Source organism: Podarcis liolepis (assembly GCF_965112155.1).
Source record: "Podarcis liolepis genome assembly, chromosome: 8".
Classification (NCBI taxonomy): Eukaryota; Metazoa; Chordata; class Lepidosauria; order Squamata; family Lacertidae; genus Podarcis; species Podarcis liolepis.
The window spans coordinates 55,827,928-55,849,190 of NC_139560.1; the positions used below are offsets into that span (position 1 = coordinate 55,827,928).

General features: G+C 39.8%; 1 protein-coding gene across 4 annotated transcripts in view; it reads left to right on the plus strand.

Annotated features, from left to right (window-relative positions):
* Nucleotides 1-262: 262 nt before the first annotated feature.
* The window catches only part of ZNF236 (zinc finger protein 236), a 43,224-nt gene continuing 22,223 nt past the window's right edge, over nucleotides 263-21,263 (plus strand). The window contains exons 1-12 of one of the 4 annotated variants that reach the window (XM_083518169.1): nucleotides 263-537; nucleotides 3,871-4,013; nucleotides 4,845-5,009; nucleotides 5,281-5,459; nucleotides 7,474-7,598; nucleotides 10,194-10,366; nucleotides 12,071-12,217; nucleotides 14,089-14,160; nucleotides 16,635-16,799; nucleotides 17,778-17,991; nucleotides 19,487-19,759; nucleotides 20,909-21,112. In XM_083518169.1, coding sequence (XP_083374295.1) covers nucleotides 3,987-4,013; nucleotides 4,845-5,009; nucleotides 5,281-5,459; nucleotides 7,474-7,598; nucleotides 10,194-10,366; nucleotides 12,071-12,217; nucleotides 14,089-14,160; nucleotides 16,635-16,799; nucleotides 17,778-17,991; nucleotides 19,487-19,759; nucleotides 20,909-21,112 — 1,744 coding nt within the window. In that variant the 5' untranslated portion in view covers nucleotides 263-537; nucleotides 3,871-3,986. Of the gene's footprint in view, nucleotides 538-766; nucleotides 1,351-2,937; nucleotides 3,083-3,870; nucleotides 4,014-4,844; nucleotides 5,010-5,280; nucleotides 5,460-7,473; nucleotides 7,599-10,193; nucleotides 10,367-12,070; nucleotides 12,218-14,088; nucleotides 14,161-16,634; nucleotides 16,800-17,777; nucleotides 17,992-19,486; nucleotides 19,760-20,908; nucleotides 21,113-21,263 lie in introns of those variants that run through there. The other 3 variants (XM_083518166.1, XM_083518167.1, XM_083518168.1) reach the window with 3 other exon arrangements.

The window sequence follows — 21,263 nt, forward strand, 5'->3', positions numbered from 1 at the left end:
ACCCTTCTTCCTGTTGCCGACCGCACGCTATTTATTGTGGGCACGACGCATGCGCTTATTTCCCCGCCGCCGCCTCCCGAGTCGCGCGTGCGCGCTAGCACCAGCCCTCTTTCGCATCCGTGTTTTCCTGCCCCTCGCTGGCCGCGCGCACCCCTGTATGTGTGGGCGCGCGCGGCCGCTTCAGAGGCGCGTTCTGGCTTTTCACCCCCCCTCCCTCCCTCCCCTCAAGAGTTCGAACCGCCCAACCGCCTCTCCCTCCGCCATCGTTGCGTGAGGGGTGTGCGCGCGCGCGCACGCGCGCGCGACGGACCGAAGGCACAGGGGAGGGGGGAGGGAAAGGGGGAGGGGGCAATCATGCCGCGGGGGCGGCCTCCAAAACCCGGCGGTAGAGAAAACACCAAAGCAGCCACCGAGTCAGGTAAAAAATAAAAAATAAAAAGAGGAGGAGGCGCGGCCGGGCTCAGCAAAAGAGAAAAGCAAGAGCATAACAAAACGTCTCCGGGCGCCGGGCTGAATCCCTCACATCGCTCGCGCAGGGTGAGAAAGGCACCGCGAAACAATCCGCCGGGCCTCGCATATAGTCCCCGGATATGGAGGAAGGCGAAGGAGGAAGGCCGGGCCTATTGTGCGAGGGACTTAGTGTGCGGCCGGCCCTGTGCGGAATGATACCGAGCTAACTCCGCGCAGCCGGAGGCGGAGGAGCGCATGTTGCTACCGCCGCGCGCGCTTATAAATCTATATATAGAGGGAGGGACGGCGAGATTCTGTCAGAACGGGCGAAGGAAGGGAAGCGGGACGGGGAGCGAGGAGGAGGAGGAGGGCGGCGGCAGCAGCAGGGTTGGGCGGCGGCGTCTCCTTCTCCCCGTTTGAGGCGCCCTTTCTAAGGCGATCGGTGGCGCGGGGGAAATGGGGTGTTCCCATCGCGGGGTGGTTTTCATCCCGGGGCGAGCGATGCGCTCTGCAGGCGTCCGTGTGAAGGGACGGGCTTTCCCGCAGCCTCGAGAGGAATGCGGGCGGCACCACCTTTGCGGGCGCTCCGCTGCATCAGCGGCGGCGGTTCCTCTCTCTGGAGCCTTGCTTGAGCAATACCGTGCCTTCACCCTCCGGTGCTCCGCGACCATGTCGGAAGGCAGGAAGGCTGTGTGTAGTAGTGGCGGTGCGGGGTCTGCTTTGTGTTCTTATTCCCAGAGCCCCGAGACCCACCAAGGTGCAAAAAGGACAGGCTCTGAAAATGGGAGAGTTCTGAGCCAGGGATTAGTTCGGAGTACCAGAACTCGGATGAAGTCTTAACTCTCACACAAACCACTCCGTTCCTGGATTCCCCAAGCTGACTTCATTTCAGCAGCTTAGGTAGAGAGGGAAACCCATTTCGTCCTTGCAGTTCCTAGACAACTTGGGGTCAGATCCTTGCTGACGCTGCCCACCTCTGCTTTCAAATCCGTGGAACTTTTGAGGCCCTGGCACTCTTTGTACTCCAGTCCTGAGCCTTTTTATCCTAAAAAGCAAGGTTAGGGCATCATAGGGGACCGTTGCTCTTCTATTCCAGGTGTTGATGGCTTGGGGGGTTTTTGTACAGTACTTCCTGAGCAGAGGAGGGGGTACTGTGCTTTGTGGCCAGGCCATAGCAATGTTCTGTTGTACTTAACATCCTATGGTAGTACCAGAGATGGTGAACCTGTGGCCCTCCTGATGTTGTTGGACCACAACTCCCATCCATTGTGGCAGCATGGCTAATGGTCAGAGATGGGAGTTGTACTGCAGAACACCTGGAGGGCCACAGGTTCACCATCCTTTGCCTATCCATCCTTTGTCCTGAACTTGGTGGAACTTTTTTCTGAGTAGGCATGATTAGGATTACATTGAAGTATTACATTTAGGTAGATTTTGGATATAAAAGACAGGGAAACTAAATATAATATTTTCTTGCATCTATTTTCCGCCCCCACCCCTGCATCTCAAGTGTAATTGGCTTTTGTTTTGCTCATCTTGCCCCAGTTCTCAAACCATTTAAAAAAAAAAAAACTACTTGAAAGTTAGATATCTCTTCTACAGCTGTTGTTGCTTTAAAAACCAAAAACCTGACCCATTGCATAGCTTGCTGGGCACAATCCCAGCTGGTGAAACAGCAGCAAGTTGGTGGTGGCAATTTTCTCAGATTGTGTGCTGTTTCCTGCTTCAACCCATTGTTCTAAATGCCTGCTGTGAGAGTTGGAGGAGCCCAAATCCAGCTGGTGAAATAGCAGCAGTTGGTGATGATTTAGTAGTTGTATACCCACATCTGTCTACTGCTCTAAATTGATCACTTTCTTCCACGTTCAGTGTTTGACACCTTCTGCAGGTGGGTCCCCAAAAGAATCACGTTGTGAAGGGACCAAGAATAAACATACCAATGGGTTTATGAAATGGATTCAAATAAGTTGGCCAAATTTCAGAGGAAAAGTTAAAAACCCAGGCATACCTGACCATCTCGTTATGGCTGTTGTAGATGATAGTTGAGGCGTGGTGGAGCTGGTCCTTGGCAGCGGTGATGAAGAGGCCCTGCAGTCTGCTTTTTTATAGGCTGCTGTACATTCCACTTGTGGGGTATCTCATTAAAGTTTCCTGTATTTCTTAAACATGTTTTCCTGTATCCCTGCTTATAGTCTGAGTGTATCTCCACAACAAAAGTGAATTTGTTGCTGTGAGCAGTGATAGGAGACATTTCTTCCTTAAAAACACCTCACGTTAGAGTAGTCACAAAGATGAAGTGATGAAATCACACTGAGAGCCAGTGTGATGTATTGGTTAGAGTACTGGACTAGGACATAGGAGATCGGGGTTCAAGTCCCCACTAGCCATGAAGCTCACTGGGTGACCCCGGGCCAGTTACTGTCTCTCAGCCTAACCTACCTCAAAGGGTTGTACTTAGGATAAAATGGGGATGGGGGAACTATGTAGATTGAGCTCCTTTGAGAAAAAGGTGGGCTAGAGAAATAGAATGAATTTATATTAGTACCTAGCAGCTCTGGCCTTCTGTACTAAAAGGGAAGACTGCGAAGTTGGTTACACTTCTTTTGGCGGGAAGGCTCCAACCACAAAACAAGTCAGTATCTTGTTTCAAAAACTATGAAAGAAGCCTACATTCACATTTTACTTACTGTTTTGGGAGACAGTTTCCTTTTTGAACTTTACACTATTTTAAGAATTAGTATTGGTTACAAAACACAAGATGGACAAAGTGTAATATGTACAGGTGCTGAAGTAAACAAAGTGAACAATGTGCAGTTTTTAAAAAATCAGAACTAAGTTGATATCTGTGAGTACAATCTTGATACAACTTAGCCCATTGATTTCACTAGGTTTTTGTATGCCTAATTCCACAAAGGATCAGGCTGTTAAGAATCCCTCAACACAATAATACATAATAAACATGCAGATAGTTCTACAAATTTAGCTTATTTTTAATAGTATTGTAATTAACATTCTGTTGCGCATTTGGGGTCTTGAGAACAGGATACAAGAGTTGCAAATACACCTTTCTATTTAGATTGTTCACTGTGTCTGCAGTCGTTTATTATATTTTATGTAACTTCTGAAATCACTGTGATTATACAAGAATAAATAAGAGGATTGCAACCTATGTAACCTGAAAAGTTTGTTACAAATTAAAGGGGAAAGAAAGGAACCGTTAGCTTGTGTTTTTAATATGTGCTGTTGAGAGCTTTAGGCAATGAAATAACTTATTTTCAAATTATTCATATTTTTTACAATAACAAAACTAGAAAAAACATACAAAACTTTGCAAATGGTAATCGACATTTTTGAGCAGCTATAAAATAAGCAATCAGAACAAGTTTCATTAAAAAAAAGTTTTTTATTATTATTTTGTAGATGGTGTTCTAACACTGAATACAGAGAACAATAATTATACTCAGCAAGTACCAAACATCCGTAAGTGTGAGATCTGCTTTCTGTCTTTTTCGAAAGACACACAATTCCAGCGCCATATGAGGGATCATGAGCAAAATGACAAGGTGAGTATCTCAATAAATCTGAGTAGCTCTTGTGACAAAATGACTGATGTGGAATAGGTGCACAAATCTCCATTTAATTTCATGAATCAAATTCCAGGGTTCTTTGTAAACCTAATTTTGAGGAAGCTTAATAACATGGAGCCTTCCTACCTCTTGTCATATGCATATCCAGGAAGATATAAGATATATCACATTCTGAAAGACACTATTCTTGTTTCCAGCTTAGGAAGAAATGGCTGTATTTGGGGCATAACAGCTTACTCGAGCCACTGATCTATTAATAATCTAGGAAACAACAATATAAAAATTCAAGCTTTATCATGATTCTGCCCTGTTTTGTAATGCCACTGTTTTAGGCAATACAAAAGATCTTAATATATTTAAAATTCTGTTGCACAAATTAAAAATCTAGGATCATAATAAGAGAAGAAGTAAATGAACAGTCATTTTCCAGTGAAATGTTTCAGGTTTGCTTTCCTCTCTTAAAGCTGAAATGTGTAAATCTCAGTTATCACTCCAAAAGTGCATTGTGTGGGGAAAGTTTTAAGGTGTGTTGGCATAAAGATGGTTTTATAAAGATAGTAAGTAAATGCTGTAATACGGTGTGGAAAAGGAAAGGAAGGCCATTGCAGAGATTTGAAGTTCTACTGTTTTGGCAGCTGGCACCATTTCATTTGGCCTTCGTTACTTACTTAAGGAGTTTATATACTAAACCAGTGATGTTTTTGTGGTGGTTTACAATCATAATGATGTGACCTCTGTCTCTTATATTTTCTTGTCAATGGAATTATGAATCTTAAATATTGCCTTGATTTTGTTTTCCACAAACAGCCTCATCGATGTGACCAGTGTCCGATGTCGTTTAATGTTGAGTTCAACCTTACACTGCATAAATGTACCCACAATGGAGAAGACCCTACTTGTCCTGTGTGCAACAAAAAATTCTCTAGAGTGGCTAGTCTTAAAGCTCATATTATGCTTCATGAAAAGGAAGAGGTGACTATTATCTTCATTTTTGAAGCACATACAGAATACAAAGATGTGGAGGGGAGTAGGGAACTCTTTTTTTGACTTGCAAATGGTGTCATGCTTAATAAATTCCACCAAGGATTTTTTGACGTATGTGTGACCCTGATCCCAAATTGTTATAGTCAGTTTTTCTACCAGCAAAGGATTGAAAATGCTTAAAGTGATGAAATGTTATTATAAAGTAATGTATTTTTATGCTGTTTTAGAAAAGAATCAAACCAGTTTACTATCTTTGCAGAATCTTATATGTTCAGAGTGTGGAGATGAGTTTACTTTGCAGAGCCAGCTGGCCTTACACATGGAAGAACACCGTCAAGAATTGTCTGGAAGCAAAACCCATATCTGTAAGACCTGTAAGAAAGAGGTTGAAACATCTTCCCAACTAAAGGAGCACATGAAAACTCATTACAAAATAAGGTGAGAATAGCTAAACGACTAAACAACAAGTAGGTTAAAAGCCCAGTAACTTCTCTGGCTGACCCATCATGCTTGCCTTCCTCAGAAACTCTAGGATGAACACCCATAAGCAAAAGTAGGCCAACCAGATTTCACGCTGATATCTTAACTTGGGTAGCTATTACCATGAAACATCATCCTTATGCCTAGGTGAAGTTCCATGTGAAGCACAACAGTTAGTAAAGCTGACAGGGTTTTGTTATGCATCCTTCCTTCGTTAATTCAAGTGACTTTTCGTATTGTTGCTTAAACTCTGCTAAACATGTCAGGAATATTTTATTTCATGCAGATAATTCAGGCCTTTTGATTGGCAAGAATACTGTGGAGGAAGATAAATGAGCAAAAGTAAAAATTATCTACGAAAGCAGAACATCAATTCAGTAACAGGGAGCTGTTTATAACTAATACTCTGACTTAATTTTAGATGTTATGCTGCTTTAGTGCTGCCCACTCAATCCCACTTGTGGGAATTCTGTACATACATTTCTGCTGTGCCTAAGGCGTAGGATTATGAAGGAGTGTGTGTACGTGTACTTCTGAAACAAGGAAGTACACATGTGTACTGTGCACATGACCTATTTGACATCATATTCCATGTGTGAGATGGCAAGCACCCTTCTTAAGCTTTTATAAGCACTTGTATTCATTGTATTTGGACGCGGGTGGCGCTGTGGCTTAAACCACAGAGCCTAGGGCTTGCCGATCAGAAGGTCGGCGGTTCGAATCCCTGCAACAGGGTGAGCTCCCATTGCTCGGTCCCTGCTCCTGCCCACCTAGCAGTTCGAAAGCACCTCAAAGTGCAAGTAGATAAATAGGTACCGCTCCAGCGGGAAGGTAAACAGCGTTTCCATGTGCTGCTCTCGTTCGCCAGAAGCGGCTTAGTCATGCTGGCCACATGACCCGGAAGCTGTACGCCGGCTCCCTCGGCCAATAAAGCAAGATGAGCGCCGCAACCCCAGAGTCGGCCACGACCCTTTACCTTTATTCATTGTATTTATTTATTTCATAAAATTTATACACCTCTTGATTGTAAAAAACCTCAAAGCAGTTCACAGAAGATAAAATAGTAATACCAAGAAAAAAAACAGCACCAAACTTTTAAAACAAAGAAAAGTTAAAATACTAAAACAGATGAAAATAACCTCAACTTTCTAAGCATGTGGGTGGACTTGCCTAAACAAGAATGTGTTTAGCTGTCACTGAAAAAAGTACAGTGCAGGTGCCTGCATGATCTCAATAGGCAAGAAGTTCCAAAGTTTAGGCGCTGCCACATGAAATGATCGAGTCCATACAAATGCGGAACAGGTATGATGTGGCTTCTGTAATAGTGCCAATGCTGCCAGTTGTAGATAGGGCACATGTGGGGTAAGGCAATCTCATAGGTAAATTGCTCCCAAGTTTATTTAAAAGTTCACGGCTTCATTAATCAGGAGATAGCTGCAGTGTGTTTGACAGTAATCATCAAGTGCCTACTGGGTTTCTTTTGTTGTCTGTGTTTGATACGGATTCAGCTTGAAAAGTTTGTAATGAAACCATGATTATGGTTTGCCCTGCACAGTCATACCTCGGGTTGAATGCGCTTTGGGTTGAGCGCATTCGAGTTGCGCTCCGCAGCAACCCGGAAGTAACGAAGCGTGTTACTTCTGGGTTTCACCGCATGCACAGACGCTCAAAATGACGTTATGCGCAGAAGCAGCAAAACGCAACCCGCGCAGACGTGCCATCACTAGTTACGTTTGCTTCTAGATGCGAACGGGGCTCCGGAACGTATCCCGTTCATATCTAGAGGTACCACTGTATTGTTACCGGTAAAGCATCTACAATACTGTATACCTGGCCTTCACTTCTAATTCCAATTCTCTGTAGAACCAGAATTAGTTGGAATAATGATGGTAATCTGTTTACCTTTCAAATGAGGTGATAACATTGCAATTGAATTCACCATAATATTTAACTGCTTAATATATGTCTACAGGGTATCAAACAGCAGGTCATACAACAGAAATATTGACAGAAGTGGGTTTACATATTCATGTCCACACTGTGGAAAGACTTTCCAGAAACCAAGTCAGTTAACACGGCATGTTCGAATACACACAGGTAAGGTGAATAAATCTACAGAGATACGTATTTGAAAATGTGTATAGACTTCAGATAACCTAATGAACACACACTGCTAGCTTTTGCTTCCCTATATAAACTTTTTAGTTAAATAGGAGAATTGAATTCCTTACAACTGTTGGTGCTAATTCAGCTGAGTTGGGAGGTTCAGAACATAGCTCAAGCTATGCCAGCTTAACTCTCTCATCTTCGGCTCAGCTGGGATCCAGTGGACTGAGCCCTAGCCGGGCAGATCTTAAGCTGGTGTCAGCCCTAAAAAAGGGATGTGATGGGACCTGAATTATGCTGGATGTTAAGCAGGTTCAGCTCAGTCACATGACTTGGCAACCTGGTGTAAGTTAAAAAGGGTGGCGTTAACTCACACACTATTTTGAAGGCTTGCTTTCTCGCTACCAGGCATAAGGTGGCTCAATTGTCCGGTGGATCATTACACTGGTTTAACTTACGCTGGCTTGTTTTATGACAGCTTTTAGTGTATAGGATTGCTCCCTCAGTGTGAAATGGGAGTTAGGAGCATAAATTGCTACATGGATATACAAATTATATGAATGGGGTCTGCTTGTAGTAGGTGCCAGTTTTCGTTGAAGTTTTATTTGGAAAGGGAGCAATGCACAAAATATTAGATGTTCAAGGTTCAGTGTTGTCTTGTGCTATGTGTACAGCCTGTACAACCTGGGCCATGTGAACTGACTCAGATACATCAATTTGCTTGTGTCAAGTTTTACTGAAATAACCTTGCAGTTTCCCACTCATGTTATTGAATGGAATAATGAACAGCTGTTTCTGGGTGAACAGCTTGCTCCTGTCTCTTCAAGTTTTGTTGACCTTTTAACTTAAATTTTCATCCTCTTTCCCTTGGCATTTATTCTCTCAAGCTGGCTTCTGATGCATATTGGCAGGCAAGCTTAATGCAATCATTTTAGACCGTATGGCATGTATATATTGAAATTCTGTGTGGATAAGCTTTAATTAGTATTCTGATATTTGGTATGACCCTAACTATCAAACATTTTGCCCATTAATGTGTATTAAATAATTTTAATGAAAGTAAATTTAATTCTCAGAAATGCGGAATAATAGTTTTACAAGGACTCCCTTGTTATATGTGAAATGTAGAAAATGGCCACAAGAGGTCAGCCTTGGCCCTAGTTTAAGAATTAACTATTTCAGTCCCTCCACTACCACCCCATGAAATATATTCGATTTTCAGGACTTAAGTATATATTGAGGAGTTAGATGTTTAAATCAATGTAAGAGAGATGCAAGCTCCTACAGCTCACTTTAGATTGGCTTGAAAATGACCCCAGGTATTTTGTTGATTATGCCTTTTCAAAGCAGTCCCTATGCAAATAGTTGGCAATAGTCTTCTCCATCAATTAGCAGACGTTTGTTTTGGTTCCCAAATCTCATACTGCATATTTGCCTCCACAAAGCACAAGAAAGTACAGAACCTGAGAGAAATACATCAGCCCTCAAAAGTCACAAAAAACAGGCAAAGCCCTCCCAGCATTAAAAAGCCCCACCCAAGTGACAAATAGGCAAGACCCCTGTTGTCTACCCTAAGAGTCACAGACAAGCAAAACTTGCTGATCCGCGCCAAAGTCCACACTAACAGAAAAAAACCCCAAATGCCTCTCAAAAAGCTACAAACTAATATCGTCCTTTAAGAAACAAGCAAAACATCTCCTCAAAAGGCAAAAACCACATTCACCTCCCCAAATCATCCCTGCTCACAAAAAAAAACAAGCAGGCAACCCTCCTCCCACCAAACGGGCAGAACATCCTTTCAATTCCCCAAACCTATGAAGTAGCAATGGGGTCACTCCAGCTGCCCTGCTCTCTTCCTTTGTTTGCTGAGAGGAGTATCTCTGGGACCAAATGGAGCCTTGGTATATGCTCAGTTTGTTTATTTGCCTTGAAGAGTTCCATTTTTAGTCATTTAAGGACTTGGTAAAATTATGGAAATGTAATCAAGTATTTCTTAGTTGTGGTTTAATAGAAGCATGAGCCCCTCATTTACTCGGTTCTCCCCAGGATTGTGAGTTATGTGATTGACCCTTCCATCCTCATGATCTTGTTACAGCCCCGCTCCATACACAGTCCAGCTACAGCCAATCTGTGTGCATTGAGTAATGGAGCTTCAGGCTGTACTGGATGGAGTGTATGGAGGACTTCCCATTGCTACTTCAAGCCCAGGTTTACAGTAGCACGGTGTGTGCATATGCAGATTCTGAAAGCTGATATAAGTGTGTCTTGGAAGTCTCCAGGACTGTTCATCCAGAAAAAGTTGGTGGGGCCATTCTCTAAATAAGTACTTTTTATTGATGGGCTAATAAGTATACAAAGCAATATGATACTTATTTATGTATAGTTGAGAAGGATGATCAGACAAAAAATTACAATGTTTAGGGGGCTATTTTATCTACGAATGTTTGCTAGAGGGAAAAAATATGGGTTTCCAGTAGAGTATTGTAATCATAGCTCTGTTTTACTGTACAATGCATTTAGAAATTGTTACCAATGAAAACTCATATTTCTGTTTTATGTGTGTGTATAAATATTTATTTTTGTTAGGTGAAAGGCCATTTAAATGTAGTGAATGTGGAAAAGCATTTAATCAGAAGGGGGCATTGCAAACCCATATGATTAAACACACCGGTGAAAAACCCCATGCCTGTGCCTTTTGTCCTGCAGCCTTTTCTCAGAAAGGCAATCTTCAATCACATATTCAGAGAGTTCATTCAGAGGTAAATAGCACAGCTCATTTCTGTTATTGGCTACACACTTTAAATGGCAACAGGTCCTGAATTAACATCTTCATCTATATTCAATGCCTGCAATTTCTGAAACATTCATTTTATGGTCTAATACTAGATGGAAGAAAAACATTTGGTTTCTTTTGTTTTCGATGCATCTATAGATTTCCATGGAATTGTAGTAGATAATTTTCAGTCACGTTTTTGACTTCTTTCATGAAAAGTTCTTGCTTTCTAGGGAAGGGAGGAAATTCCCCCCCCCCACCTTACATTGTTTTTACACCTGCCCCTTCCCCCTTTTTGCCCCTTCAGTGCAGCCACTAACAGCTATCATTACTTGCCCCCTTGTCTGTTAGATTCCATATTGTCTTCACAGTCACCCTATTTTCATCAACCTCTTCCAGACAGGAGAGGAGAAGGACTTGCTCTGCCTGATTGCTGAGCAGCCTACTAAGGGGTATCGTCGTTAGAAATATTGGTGGATGATAATAGTGAAGTAGCAGTGATAATGGCAGAGTTCAGAAAGGATAAGATGAGGAGGTGTTCCATTGAAAGGGGATGGAGATTTAAGCGTGAAAGGTGTACAAAGGGCAGAGGCAGTATGAGTTCCAAAAAAACCCATCTGTGAAATGTCACTGGTAATAGTGCTTGATATCAGCTGTAGTAGAAAAATTTATATAGCTCCTTCTGGAGCACACAAAAGCAGTTGTTCACTAAACTAATACTCCCCTGGTAAAGAGCTATTTTAGGGCAAAAGTAGAGATGCTAGCAATGTTTTTCATTCTTGGCCTGAATATAAGCTTGAGAAGTTTGAAGTTTTTATCTCAAAGAAGAGCTGAGCATTGCAAGGTTCCCAAATCATTCTCCTTAGACTAAAGGCCAAGTTAGAAAGAATTCCTTACTTACATAGTCACACCCGAACCCTTCTCCACTTTGAAATTTAAACAATACTTTACTATCCAGGAGAGCAGGGTTGGAGCACTCTAGAACAGGAGTGAGAAAGTGGAAGATCAGATCTTTTCCCTCTCCCATGAAGTAGGTTTCCCGTGGTCCTTCAGAATGTGGTTCTGACTTCAGTAGTTGTATTGGCTTTGGAAAGAAGCTGAGCTGTTTCCAGTTGTGGGAGTTAAGTAATTGAGCTTACTTTCTGAGCCACTCTGACACAAGCTGGATGGAAGTCTCTCATCACTATTCAAACTTAATAGGTTTTATAGAATGTTGAATCATCTTTTTTTGTCCTATTTTGATTTGAGCTGCCATCCTCTTTGTGCTACACTTCCCTGCTCCTACCTCCCAGGTGGCTCCATCTCTAATCTGACACTTTCCTGCTTATATTTTATGCCCCCCCATTTTAATCACAGCATTTATATGAGGTACTAATTAATTTACATAGTTTCAGCTACCAATCAAGCAAGCCCATTGACATTATTATTCATGGTTCAATGTGTTTTCCATTTTTGGGGTGGAAGATAGTGTTCATTTGGTGAGTGGGAATAATTATGATATGCACAATGCTTAATAATATGGCTGGGCTTTTTCAGATCTTTAATGCCTTGAGTTCATCTGTAATGCAAATTTCACTGCTCTGTTAGCTGGGGAATAAAACAGGGCTAAGGAGATACTGGCTATAGTTTGTTGTGGTTGTAATTGCAAAGTTTTAAGACTGAGCATTCCTCTCTTCTTTTGTTCCTAAAGGTGAAGAATGGCCCTACGTATAACTGTACAGAATGTAGTTGTATCTTCAAAAGTTTAGGCAGCTTAAATACTCATATCAGCAAGATGCATATGAGTAGCACACAGAATACAACGAGTTCTACTACAGAAACATCTCCCTTGACAACGGTAACCTTTACATTCTCATCTCTTTTGGTAAAGGGAAGCAGACTCCCAATGTCTTTGCTCTTTGAGATAAATATTCTGTTTGTGTATGTGTGAGATATGGCATCACACTTCCTTTAGGTGAGGCAAAATCCAGCAAGAATTCTTTCCTTTAGGTCCCTCTGAAATTAATGGTTTCGCATCACCACAGTCCTCTTGGGCAATACCTATTCATTTCAGTGAGGCGTGCCTACAGAATTGCCAAGTGAACTGTGCCATTGCCTTAATTTTTCTTTTTTTAAACAGGCGAGTGATAGATTCTTGACAAGTAATTCATTAATTCATTGCCTGGTGTCCATGTATTGGGGATGTGCACTTTTGATCATTTAATCTTGCCTTGTAAAGCTTGCTTCCCCTTCCTCTAGATTCATCTGTGTATAGAAGATCCAGTACCTTAAGCTTTGTGCATCTGATGAAGTAGGCTCTTGACTGTGAAAGCTCACAGTGTTAGCCTTTAGGGAGCTGCAGGAGTCGTTGTCATTTTGATACAACAGATTTAACACAGTTACTTTTTTAAAACAACTTCAGTATTTTTATTTTTTTTAAAGGACTCTTTTGACTTTCAGGTATTGCTGTTTTCATTATTGGAGAAATGCTGGTTTTGTTTGGACCTCACCCTAAACCATATTTAAAATTAAACTATGGTTTAAACATGAACAAGTAGCATACTGGAGCATGCTGCTCAGTTGTCACTTCTGTGGTCCTCTGCTACTCCTTTTGTGTGCCAAGGAAAGAACAGACTGGAGGTTGGCTTCATGATGTACAAACATATCACTTGTGGCTTGTTTCTTGCAAACAAACTAAGTGGTAAGCCCCAAGCAAACTGGTTTCTGCTTGTGGTTTAGTTTAGTGAGAAGCAAATCATGAGCATTGTTTCTTATATAACACAAAGCCAGGCGGTGTTTTGTTTCCCCTACCTTCCGGTGTGCTAAAGGAAGGAACAGTGGAGGAGTACAGTGGGGGCTTTTGAGTACCGTGCATTATCATGCTGCTTGTTCATGTTAAATCATAGCTGTATTTCAATACAGTGCTCAGACTATTGTGTTAAAGTCACACATTGCCTTTCTCTTTAATATTCATGTCAGATGCAGAATATTCCTTCCTTTCTAGATAAAATGCACTTAGGGAGAAATCCTGTGCACTAAAAGCTGGCCCAAAAGCAAGCCAGTGCAAAGTTACACCAGATCCAAACCCCGTTCAGCAGCCGGGCTACTGCTTTGGCTGTACTGAAGCCTGGCAGAGGGAAATCAATCCTTTAAACTAGTGTTCCATGCTGGTTTGCCAGGTCATGTGACTGAGCTGAATGGGTTTAGGATTAAGCCTAACCCTTCTCTCTGGTCCTGCCCCTGCCCCTGCCACACCCCTTTTAGGGCCTGGTTGAGTCTGAGATCTGTTGTATCTTAAGCTGGTCATTGTGGTGGATATTGCCATAAACTGTCCCCTTAAGGAAACAAATTTAAAGAAAAAAACATTGTGAATTCAAAAATTTAACAAAACCAATTTTATGCAGTAATGTCCTTGTGGCTAAAATAAAAGGAAACAGCTAAGTGTATACTTTAATTTGATTAGCCATTATCTTGCTTGAGTTTTAATAGATTAGTTACCAGCAGTTGCCCTTATTCATTTAAGTGCCACTTATATCCAGTAATCAGGTATACGCTAAAGAGGAAAAGCAGGGTTTTGTATCTTAATTGCTAGAAAAGTAATACAGCTGAAGTAGCTGTGTAAATTAAAAAATGTGATCTAAGAATATGTTTTTCTGTATAATTGAATACTATAATTGAATTTGCATATTTTATTTTTGTACAGTTAATGCTTCTATTCTTTTTTCATAGGATTCTGTGGCTCAGCCTCTGACTTTAGCAACAGTTAATTTGCTACAGCCTGTTGATAATAAATGGAAGAATGTGAGTATTCTAATTCTTAGCTTAATTGTGTTGCATTGTTATGGTAAAACATATCTTGCAAAATTTTCCACATCTTTGGATTGTGCTACAAAGTTTATTACATCTCCGTAAAACAGTTCAAAGATGTTGCAAGCTACTTTAGAGACTTCAAAGAACTTTATGCTGTGTGTTTCCACCTTAGGACCCTATTTTAATCATTTGTAAGGGTAATTTTTGTGCAGCTTGCAAGAATGGGGGATGATAATTCAGTGGGAAAAGAATGTTGTGATCCTGTTGCCAGGGTTCACAGAGGGTGCACTTGCATGGTGCATGTAGTCACACGATAAGGGCGATTCCCTCATGGAATGGAGCTGAAGCCAGACCTAAATAGGTGGCTAATGCTGTCAGAGTCAGTATTGTATGCCATTTTTTTTTATTTACTTTCAAATGTCTATACCACACTTCCATAACAATATAGCAAGGTGGCGTACAACATATAAACAAGGCTATAATAACATCAGTAAATACTTGTCGGTAAAGAAAGAAAGAAAGAAAGAAATGTTGCAAAGTTCTGTCTAAACAATATAGCTTTTGAAAGATATCTAAATGAAGACATAACTTCTGCTGAACCTCTACTGGCAAGGAGCCTCACAGAACAGGGCCTGCCACCAAAGGCTCAGATCCTGGAAAAGGCTCACAGAACCTCAGGAATGTTAGGTGTGTGCATTGTGGTTTAATAAGAGGTTGATGCTCATGTAAAGTAGCTAAGATTGTATAAGCACATTTCTGGAATGGGGCCAGTGTGCTTGGTGTGAAAGTAGAGAAGCATTGCTATTGCTAGCTTTTTAATACTTATTGACAGGGTGGATTTGATTTAAATCAGATTGATTTAAATCACGGTTTAAATTACTAGTCAGTAAGACTTGATTTAATTTTATTTATTTTTTTACAGAAAGACTCATTCTTGCTGATATAATCTTAATATTTACAACCAGAGGAAGGTTTCATTTTTGTAATAAATTTTCAGAGTAGTTTTTACATTTATATCAAAAATTACTGATTTGGTTATACTGTTAGAAATACATAGATAATTATGAAATTATTGTGAGGTTTAATAAGTTAACTTTATATTTGGACAACTTTTCTGCTGTACTTTATTGGAAGGAGAAAAATAATCATTTCCTTAATTACAATTTAAACAATTTATTTAACTAAAGCAATAACATTATAGCATATATATCCATGTTTGTTAACTGATGTGGTTAATCATTTTTTGTTGTTGTTTCTTTTAAAAAAACAGACTGAGTTTTAGCACACATGAAAAACTTAAAACGAAACCCTTATTTCCAGATGAATAGCCTTTGGACTATAATGTAACTTAAATAGAAAACTATCTTTAGAAAGATTTTTCCTCCCAACACATTTTATTTTAAAAATCTGATTTAAATAAAAAAGTGGGTTTTTTAAAAAATCATTGATTTTTATCCACCCTGCTTATTGATAAAAATTTAATAAATAGATGTTCAAAATAGATGTATCTGTGTTCTTTGAAAGTCTTGAACTTTTGTTTGTGTACCCCCCTTACAGAAGGATAATTTTATAATTTAAATTACACCTGTAAATTGATATCTTATTGCCTCTTTCGTAGTTATTTTATTTTATATATTTCTATATTTTGCACTTTTTCTGCAAATATTTAACCAGTTGACAGATAAATTGGTTCTTAAAGAGGAAGAGCATGCTAATATGAATGCACAACAGAAATGAATCCTGGATGTTATTGCTGCAGTACCTTGGAAATTCTTGGCTTGCAAGTTCTGTTTCATACTTTCTCATTATTCCAGATATTGTGTGGTTAGAAATGAACTGGTCTTTCAGACTTGACGTTTACATATGGTAATAAATTAAGGTTCATTATTCATTAATGTACATCCTTTGTGTGTGGGGGGACGACCATATGTGCATTTTTCTAGATAGCCCAAGTTTCTTGAAGTTCATCAGTACATTCATAGTGGTAGTTGAACTAGAACTTTTGAAACCTTTTTCATAGTGATCCAGCTTATGTCCAGAAAGTAAATGGTTGAGCCTCCATAGCGTGATTTTAAGACAACAAGGTTATTTGTACAGTCTTAATTTCACTTCTTTCATTAACACAAGTTACAGCCAGATCAGTATCACGCAAAGCTTCAATCCTCTTATGAGCAATCTACAAACTTTCATTTATGACTAAACCTTTTCTGACTGATAACAGTTTGTTGGAGTATTTTACTCGGTTGTTGTATGATCCACACTGGTTTTTCATTTGTTTCTGAATGCTATTCATGAATGACACTTTTGAAATACTAGCTCTTAATATAGGGATTACTGTACAATACATAAGTAGGCCAGTCCTGTAAAAAACAACAACAAACAGTTACATTCCAAATGTTTTGTATTGTTTAATTCCTTTACAAATGACATTTGTATATTTAAGACGACATCTCTTTTGTCAACAGACAGAAAATCCAGTAACTTCAGTGGCAGGACATCAAGGTCAGCAGTCTGTAACTGACGTCATTCAGCAACTGCTTGAGTTGTCAGAGCCAGTGGAAAATAATCAGTCTCAGCAACCTGGTCAGCAACTCAGTATGGCTGTGGGAATAAACAGAGACATTTTGCAGGTAGGGTAAAAGAAACTATTTTGGAACCTTATCTACTCTTTCCTAAAATTTAGTAGGCTGGGTGGGGTGGAGGAAACAACTATCTTCCCTATACGGCGTCAGATCACCTCTAACTTCACCCTCCTAGATTGTGCTGGGAGCTGAGAAGAGTCACATGTGGAGAAAAGAGTACTAGATACATTAGGCTATGGTGAGTGGTCCATGACTGCTTTCATCCTCACCCTAACATAACAATAAAGGAGTGGGTGGTCCTCCAGTTGTTAGACTTCAGCTCCCATCAGTTCCAGCCAGCATGGTAAATGACCTGGTAATGGGAATCATAGATCTACAACATCTGAAAGGCTTCCCATCTCTGCCCTAGTGTTTGCTGTGTTTGATTCCCAGTAGCTGAGGTAAACATAGAAAATTACTGCTTGATGCAGGACTCCTCTGTCCCTAGTGTTGAGCATTCTTGAGGGAATGGCAATAGCAGCTGCTAAGTACTTCTTCCAGTGAGTTTCATTCTCCATTCTTCGGTGTCCAGAGCTGTCTTAATACTGCTTAGTCTCAGCTTTAATAAAAAAAGAGAGAAATATAGGAATATTGTTTTTTAAAATAGTGGCATTATATGACAATTTTTCTTTTAAAAAAGCACTGCTAATTAAGCCTGGTAAAGCTGTAGCTTTTTGGAAACAGAGAATGTTCCTCTAGTTTGACAAAATTCCATTGGGTAATGGATTGAAATTGTTAGGAGTTCTGCTCTGATTTTCTGAAAGAGAGGGTGCTGCATTTATTAGATTCTAAATATTGCTTCTAATATAACAAGTGACTGTTGACTTCAGATTTTTTCCCCACAAGTAAAAAAAAAAAGTTATCTGAAGACTTCAAAATAGTCAAAATATAATTCTTTGTATAGTTGACTTATTGCATTCTTGCCAAAACCTTTGGTCACATATTTATGAATCATGCACTCAGTTTAATTCATTATGTTTGTCTTAGCAAGCCTTGGAAAACAGTGGGCTGTCTTCAATCCCAGTCTCAACAAATGCAGACTGCAGTGAAAACAAGACTCCTTCAAGTCAGGATGAAAATGCAGAAGTTCAGAATCAAGTCAACACTAGCAATCCAGAACCAATTAAAGAGCAAGAAAATCCAGAAAAAGTAGAGAAAAAGGAAAAAAGAGTTTTGAAGAAAAAATCCCAGTTTTTACCTGGTAATAATGAAATTGTTCACTATACAATACCATTTATTATTGTTTATCACATCCATTTTTCCTTCTTGTCACCATCCCGTGGAACAGATACTGGGTCATTTCAATTCACTAGGAGTCAGGTTCTTTGAAGACAACTTGGCTGGGGATTGGACTAGGATGCAATTTCTGCTTCCTCATTGGAGCCAATCTCTTGTCCTCTTGGAGAATCGGGTGGAAGATTAGATGGGTGAAAACATGAGGTTGGGTGTAGTTTATCAGTCTTGTAAACTTAGTCCCCTTCTCCTGGAAGTCCAGGAGGGGTGAGTTGATCACTTTCTGGGTTCTTGATCTTGCCAATCTGTACCAAGGACTCATAACCAGACAGGACTCTTAATCCCAGTATTTCCAAGACTTGGGCATCCTAACTTTCTGGCTAGAAAAATTCCAATCTCCCTCTTTCCATGAGAAAGTTAGCTAATTCTTGCACTGTGCAGAACAAATAACTCTTAATGTGCTCTTCACATCAAAGGGAATGGATGATATGCAGGCAGATAGGTTAAGCAGACAGGATATTTAAGATACCTGGAGTGCATAATACCCTAGTTTTAGCAATGAGAGAGTCTACAACCACATTTATCACAATCCTTTTCCTTGTGGTGCTGTAGCAAAGGATTCAGACCCATTGTAACATCAGTTCCCATGTTCTGGTTTTTCTTGAAGATGGGCTCAAGCAAGGCCTTAAGCCTGATATTCTCAATGACAACTGACAGACTGTTTTTAGCTGGTGAGGTCCAGTAGGTCTCCTCATGTCCTACTTCTTAGCACTGCCACACATCTCCCCATTGTAAACTAAATATAATACTCCACCAAACATCTCTTCCGAGTGTTTACTTTTTAACTCTTAGTCAAGACTGTATTTTTTGTAGTTATTAACTCACAGGCCAGACCTCTGGCCAGACCTTTTCTTAGTTCCTAAAGCCAATTCTCATTTCCATCTTACGCTCTAAAACTAAGTATATTAATGGAACCGTTAAAATCTTACCTGTGCAGGACTCATGCCCTTCAGTCAATTCCCCTCCGTTTGCCACTTTTGAGGAGAGTTATGACACCTTAAACTATCTTACCCATGAAAAAACAGTGCTACCTGAATATTCTACTCTTTCCAAATATAATAAACATCTTCTCTTAATACATTTTTCCAATAGAATTTATATAGGGCAGTTTATCAGTTTAAATAAAACCTCACTGTATAATCTAGTTCCATTTATTTCCCCTTGCTTGTTTTATTTTAATCTAATATTATGATTAAAGCTAGTTTCTTATTCTTACAATTTTGTTTAAATCTGAGAAGAGCCGTGACTAAAGGGAAATGGAAGATGTCATCACTTTGTTTACCATAATTTAATATTGAGTCTCCTTTTCAAATTCTGACTTCTTTTTCTGAGACTGTTGTATTAATTGTATTTTAAGTAGTAAAATATGTACTTCTGTGATCTCCTCTAAAATTGTATTTCAGGTACCATACGTGAGGAAAACGGAATACGATGGCATATTTGTCCATATTGTTCTAAAGAATTTAAAAAGCCCAGTGATCTAGTGAGACACATCCGCATTCACACTCATGAAAAGCCATTCAAATGTCCGCAGTGTTTCCGGGCCTTTGCTGTGAAGAGCACCCTCACAGCACACATTAAAACACATACCGGCATTAAGGCTTTTAAGTGCCAGTACTGTATGAAGAGCTTTTCTACCTCAGGAAGTTTAAAAGTGCATATTCGCTTACATACAGGTAAGCTGTCACATTTATCTTTTCGTAATACTGAGAGAACTTCCTTAAGAATAGGAAAGTCTTACTGAAAGTTGCTTATGTGCCTTTTACATGCAGGACATTTTATCTGATTAATTAGCAAGAAATCTGAAAATATTTTCCACCCAGTTGTTGTTTTTTTTACAGTTTTAATCAGTAATATGAAAAACTTCAAATATTTTCGACTTCCAGGTTTGAAATCTTGCCAAGTTCTCACTTTAGCAAGGGGTGATAATTTTTTATTATTATTATTTCAGGAGCTTCATCTGCATGTCTATTTTAACCAAAGCAGGGCGAGGCAGTGAAATTGTATTGACTCAACCCTTCATGCACTGTTCATAATATTTTAGAGAAGAGTTGCCATGTTAGTCTTTTGCAGAAAACACACCAGAACTTTGTTTTTGCTTATCCTCTAATTTACTAGTCCTTAAGATGCCATAAAAGTAAAACTCTTCATTGGTTTTGGCTGTAATATGTAACTGATGCTCAAGTGATTTTCACCTTATGTTTCACATGTATTAGCCCAATAATGCATGATCCTTAAATGACAAAATTGGGACTATAGATGGACTTTATATTACATGTTATGTATGGATAACATGTGGTGGAAAGACAGATGGATGGATGAAATCTTGGTGTTCCACCACAGATTGGTTATACTTACTTTAGTCAGTGTTTGACTGGGACAGTAGTTGACTTTAAGATGTGATTTGAATAAGCATCCTGTAACATGTGCAATATTATTTAAATGTGGATATTGCCAGTGCTGTACTATGTTGCTTTTGGATGTGTATTGCCAGCCACGGTCAGGTGTAACTCGTCTCATTTAGCTATGTTTAAGTAGAGCTGGATTGGGTAGTAAATGTTTTGGAGCATGGAAGAGGAGCAGGAAGTAGTGTGCAAGTCCAAATATTGCATATGAACTCAGTGTCCTACACTGGTAGGACATCAGTATATCACAGACTTTATTTTGCACAGACTTTATCACACAGACGTATTTCACATGCTGAATTATGTATAGAGGCTGTAAAGGGGAAAGTTTCTAGATGAGGTCAAGAAATACATTTACCCTTTTGTCTTGCTTTCAAAGCTGTAGAATATTAAACACATAATACACTATTCTTTTTTTAGGTATTAGACCTTTTGCTTGCCCACACTGTGATAAAAAGTTCCGAACTTCTGGTCACAGAAAGACACACATTGCCTCTCATTTTAAACACACGGAACTAAGAAAGATGCGGCATCAGCGTAAACCTGCAAAGTTTCGTACAGGAAAGACGAGTGTTCCAGTACCTGATATCCCTTTGCAAGAACCTATACTCATCACAGATTTAGGTAAAGTGTGCACAGTATGATTTGCTTGCATAAACTCTTACTCTTTAGTTTTAGAATAAAACTAAAAACCAGGATTCCCAGTTGACCAAAGAGATGCCTGAGAAAAATGCTTGTTGATTGCGTTTTGATGGTCATTACTGTGAAAGCTGTT